Source organism: Buceros rhinoceros, unplaced genomic scaffold (genome assembly GCF_000710305.1).
Source record: "Buceros rhinoceros silvestris isolate BGI_N320 unplaced genomic scaffold, ASM71030v1 scaffold34338, whole genome shotgun sequence".
Classification (NCBI taxonomy): domain Eukaryota; kingdom Metazoa; phylum Chordata; class Aves; order Bucerotiformes; family Bucerotidae; genus Buceros; species Buceros rhinoceros.
The window spans coordinates 15,925-21,758 of record NW_010425766.1 but is presented as its reverse complement, the minus strand read 5'-3'; the positions used below and the strand labels follow the sequence as shown (position 1 = coordinate 21,758).

The window sequence follows — 5,834 nt, the reverse complement described above, 5'->3', positions numbered from 1 at the left end:
TGTGCCTAGGACCCACTTTCAAGCAAGAAGGGACCTCAGAAGATGTTTCACCACAATTCTCCCACAGAGTGAGGGCGCAGCAAGGAGAAGCTGTAAATGTTAAAACCTTTAAACTGGAAGACCACACATGCATCCCATCAAGTGGGGAAGGGATCTTACTCAATGCATGCAGGATCTCTGAGAAGTCTGTGTAAAAATGGGCAGAAGTCACTATTTGTACTTCTTTCTATTTCGGGATGCTCCTGTTCAAGCTGGATGCTCCAAAACTGGCTACAGGACTGGGTTGTACAGGTCAACCAAGCAGAGGAAGTCCAATCTGTAGACTGGACTTATTAATGAGTGAGCTAGTCTAAGGAATCAACCACACAAAGACATTACAGGCACTTTTATGGATCAGCCACTTGAACACAAGTTTCCCAAGCAATCAAGAGGGAAAATATACCAAGAACAAATCAAGCATTTTCTAATCATGCTTAATGTCCAGGAGCAATCATGACCTTCCACAAACATCTTGTTTATTCACAGTTCACACTGGTTTCAGTAAGTCTGAAAATCAGGCTTCTTACTGGGGAAGCCTAATATGGATTTAGATCCCTGAGTTTAATAACTTTGCTATTAATAGTTTTGCTATTAAATAATTAATACCTCTGCTATTAAACCGTACAGCTAACGGCTAACAAATTTTGAGGGGGAAAAACAAGGGATTGCTTAAATATATTCAGTGATACCGAACTGTGTATCAGGATTAAGATCTTGCTCGCTTGCTCACTTTTCATGCAAGTGTTTAGAGATCCTTGGGGACTAAAAAGCTGGTGTCTCTTACAATTACCAGCTGTCGCCCACGGTTATTTTATGAAGACAGTGGGTATATTTCCTCATAACGTGGAGGTGACAAGTCATTGCAGGAGTAGTCTTCCAGCAGTTCTTCTGGCTCATCAGAACTGTCCTCTGACCTGAGAAAGGGAAGAGAAGCAGGCACTAAAAGAATTTAGCAAACCGAAAGCATGCAAGTAACCTCAGTGCTGTGTTCCATCAGCCTTATCCGGGCAGAGCACTTCCTGACTTCTTGAGAAAATGCTATGAGATGAAGTTTTACTATGATTCAAGTGTTTGCTGTATTCTTTTCACAAATTATAAAAGTGTTAGGAGGTGACCTTTGTTTTTGTTTTAATGGTGCCTGTGCCTCTAACATATGTTGCTGAGGTTGATGAGTCAGTCAGCAGTTTTTCAGACTTTGATAAATGAACTAAAAGTGACTTGTGATCTAGGAAGGATATCATTCTAAGCAATTCCTATAATTAGAATATTTTTCCTTAGAGGAAAAAACTATATAAAATTATTTTGTGTCTGATTAAAGCAGTTTCATGCTGCTTTGTAATATCAGTGATCTTGTTTATGGCCCTCAAATCAGGAAAAGACTAAGGGCTGGAAGGTTGCTGCAGTGGGAGAGGAGCATGTTGTGACCAGGCATAATCTGGAAGGAGAATGCCTGGCACCAAACTGACTCTCACATTCCTGTAAAAATGCTGTTTGTGTGCTGACTCGTGTGTTCTGATAGGGTTTGAGTGGAAGACCCTGGCTGTACATATAATAACATTCTGGTTGATAGTCTAAAGGTAGTAAGATAAGCATAAAAAAACCCATGGGCAGGACTATACACTAATATTTTAAAAAATAAGAAGCAATTTAATAGACTGAAAATAGAAAGGTATTAATAAGTTAATTTAATTTGGATAAAAGTGCTTTCCAGAAAAAGTATGTCCATAGTCTTTACTCAAGAAAAGCTCCTAACAAAGAAAAAAAAAAAGTCTGAAGAAGGGTAACACCCTGGAACTAGCTGTTGTTTCCTTTGAAACACTACATAGCACTTAAAATACTCAGAAGGCTGTGTCCAAACATACTAAGGGATTTCAGAAGTTGTACCTCTGGTTCCTGGTATTCTCTGCAGGATAAGCAACGTAGTTCTCGTCTCCAGTAAAAGCTGGGTTATCCAGGGGGTAGGCAGGGCAGAAGTGAGCAGAGCCCACGGTGGGAATTGGTGAGGTGCCGGGGGAAACCGCACCGCAGCAGCTGAGCACTGGGTGAAGGTAGCCAGGATTCACAGCAACGCCTTCCTGGGCTGGGTACTGCGGAGGGATGTACTGTACCACTGTGGCACCATGGAAAGTTATAGGCTGGTTAATGCCGGTGAAGACAAAGGACTGTCCGCTTGCAGTCTGGTCGAGGTCTGACGTATTTTCCTCTCTTTCTTTACAGGACTTGCATGTAAGCATGTTAAATTTACAAACAGCAATCAGAATAAAAGTCACCCCGACAGAGAGCAGAATAGGCCCTAGTAACTGAGTCCATTCCAGGTGCGTAATGCCGTCATATTTTATCCATCCCATCACAGTGAAAGTGATCCCCACCAGTCCCAAAAACACACCTGAAAACAGCAAAGTGGCTCCGGCTTTATCCCCATCTGACACCAGGACATCAGATCTGTTTGGCTGGTAAGGAGTGACAGAAAAGACATTCAAGGAGAAATCTTCTACATTGTTGTTGCTCTGCTCCATCACTGAGTAAAACGTATCTTCTGCCTCAAGAGAAAGGGGGCTTGCAAGGGACTCAGCAGAGCATTTAAAGTCGAAGGTTCAGGTTAGTTATACAAGAACTTTGTGCGTGTATGGTTAACAGAATCTATCATGTGAAAGAATAAACTTTGCTTAGAAGAATAAAGGTCTGGGAAGTGAAGCCTGAAGCGATCACTAAAGACTTCTTGAATTGCCACCATTGCTTCCGAAATGGCTTCACCCTTGCATGGCTCCTTATCTCTTTGTTTATCCTCTTCTTCAATTTGGCGCCCAGTGATAATCCTTGCTGTGCCCATGCCAGATGGGGGAGGAAGGAAGCTGCAGCCACCACAGCTTTTCCTAGGTCCCTGCCAGCTGATGCATCCAACATATGGACAGCATACATCCAGTCAACAGCAGTGCAGTGACTCTTGCTCTCCTTGGGCCACTGATTCAGCAACCCAGATCGGCTGGAAAATGCGTAGCCATCGCTTCGCAGTGCTCTGAAGTGTGACTTTCATAGCCACACCTGGACCACTGTTGCAGCTCATTCTGCAGTCCAGATCTTCCGTAGTTTAAAAAATATCAGAGCAGGATTTCTGATATTTTGCTAAGGGGCAGCTGTTGGGTGGGTGGGAGGAGGAGGGGCAACAGAGTGGTGAGTGCTGAACAGCTTGGTAGAGCTCCTGGTTTTGGGAGAAAAGTTACTTCAAACCAGCCAAAGCTTTCCAGCTGTCTGAAGGTAATATAATTGCTCTGTAATTTCCCCTTAATTGTGGACATTTTTTTTGTTGTGGGATCTCCACCCCTTCCTCAAAGTTTACACTGAATAAAGCCCACATAGCCCAGTGCACCACTGCAGAAATGAGAAAGCATCTCCTGTAATATTAAATCTGGTAAAGCAAGGGATCTCACCCTGTACTCAGAAGTACCTAGAATATTGTTTTTACACCACAATGAATTGCTCTGTTGAACATATGTCCCATATATTAAACAGACAGATTAACTGAATGCTGGGATTTTCTGTTTCCTAACAGTTTCAGACTAAAGCAATTGCTGTCAGTGGGTTCTGGTAGAACATCTTTGTATAATACCTTCAGGGGGAAAAATCAGAGTATACACAGGACAGAGATTACCCCTCAAGTGGTAGAATGTATAATGCTATTTCCTGCTACCAGCAGCTCTTCCAGGGAAGCAAGTTTATCCTGAGGTATGTAAGATAAAAATAACTCTGGAACTAGAAAGCTCACCTTTCAGACTGCTTCTTCAAAGTCTAAGGGTGTCTTTAATCTCCTCTGCATTCATATCACACAGTGTGACAACGGCTCACTTCTGAAAAGGGCTGCCTGCTCACTGAATTGGGCACCTCCAGAGCTGATGCTGAATGCAACAGCAGATGTGTATTTCTCATTTGTTAGCAGATACACCTTGAGGAATATTAGTGCTGGACTCCTTTAAAAAAAAGTCTGGGAAGTTTCCTAAGTCAGCATTACACCTCTTCTATTACAAGGGTGTAAAAAAATTTTCTGACAAATATACTCAAATATACTCCCCCAGCATCAAGTCTAATTGGGACTTCCTGGACCAAAGTATAAGGGCTTGCAATGCAGTGGTTTCAGGTGACGACAATTAAAGTAGAAAGTGCTAAAATAATAGATAAACTGTCCTTTTACTGGTAATTATAGCCAAAACCTAAGTCACCTTTAACCTTATATTTGGTAAACTTCATGAGATGAACTTCTGTTACTGCTCTCCGCAAGTCACAAAGTTTTCCATACCATGAATCATTCTTGTCGCTGTTTGCTGAATATTCCAGGTTTCTGATCATCCTTTTAAAAGCAGCTGCCATAACATAATAGCTGTCTAACTAATGGTATATACAGACGTCACGTCACCTTCCTCCTCTCATTCATTCAAGAACTCTGCAATTGCTATGTGCAACAGGATTGTGCTGGAGGAGTTCCCTGGTCCTAGGCAATGGTCCTTGGATGCTGGCTGGAGTCAGAGTTTTCCAAGTTGGATGTTGCATCATCCCACAGATGATGCTCTTTGCTTCTGGCCTAGGACATGACTTCATGACTGCTGAGCAAGTGCACAGCAGAGCTGAAGAACACAGATGTTTTTGTCCAAGGTTACTTGTCATTTGAATGCTGAAAATGGGTCAAAAACCTCTTTCTGTTTCGTGCAGAATGACACCAAATGACACTTTACCCTGTAAACTGCCCCCTCTTTCCAAGCTATAATTTACTCTAAACTTCCTGACATTTCTCCCATTATTTCCCCAGACACTGGCAATGCTGCATTCAGGCAGCTGTCAATGTCTTAAGAGACTGCTGGATGACACTGATATTTTAAGGGCAGTACATTCCCTTGCCAAGTAAGCCTATGTTCTGGGAACTCACTTCAAGATGCTGATTTACTAAATGCATCCACTTTTAGCTGGAATAACTCTTGAACAAATGAAAACAGTTTTGTGAACTCTAAGAAACTGGTCAGAGGGAGGTTTTCAGAATGGGTGCTGTTTTCAGATCTCACCACTGGTTTGTCCCCACCTGCTTCAGGGAAGCAGGTTTTCTGTAATGCTCCACACCTCTTCGGGTCTTTAACCCGTTTCAAGAGTCATCCTAGTAGGAATCCGAGAGGCCTTTACATAAACCTTTTCCCTCTCCTTCTGCTATTAATTTTTAGATAGTTGCTCACATTATCAGGACACTGTAGTGAAGTTTTATTTTATTACATGCCTGTAATATAATCAGGGACTTAGTCACAGAACATGCAACAGATGTTGTATGAAAGAAAATTATATCATGGCATTGCACTCTGTTTTAAGAAGAAGAGACATGCTCCCTAATGAAACATTCAATTGCAGGCAGATTAAGAAGCCAATGATTTGTCCAAGAGAGACAAGACAACTGTATGTGGCATCTTTAGTGGAAAACACAAACTACGCGTGGAAGAACAGTACCTAAAGAGTGACCATGAGTGGACCTTGTACCCTGGGTCTCTGTACCACTACACGACAGACTCAAAGCATAAATAAGCGGCGAAGAGCAGGTTCAGCAAGCTCCAACACCTGCATCTACCTGGAGGTGGTTTTATATGCTCCCAGGGAATGTTGTCTTATCATCAGGCACAACAAATTGAAGTTATTTCCTTACCTACTTATCCATATCCATGCACGTGTGATAGAGGCAGAAGCGCAGATCTAGACGAAGGCTGACGCATTCACTGCAGAAACATCGAAGTATTGACAGAAGTGTCTGCCTGGATGCAGAAATATCC

General features: G+C 42.4%; 1 protein-coding gene across 1 annotated transcript; it reads right to left on the bottom strand.

Moving 5' to 3' along the window:
* Positions 1-850: 850 nt before the first annotated feature.
* On the bottom strand, positions 851-2,555 carry TMEM174 (transmembrane protein 174). Its single transcript, XM_010141264.1, has 2 exons — positions 1,924-2,555; positions 851-953 (listed from the first exon to the last, which is right to left on the bottom strand). The coding sequence occupies exons 1-2, from the start codon at positions 2,553-2,555 to the stop codon at positions 851-853; spliced, it is 735 nt and encodes a 244-aa protein (XP_010139566.1).
* Between the last annotated feature and the right edge of the window lie 3,279 nt (positions 2,556-5,834).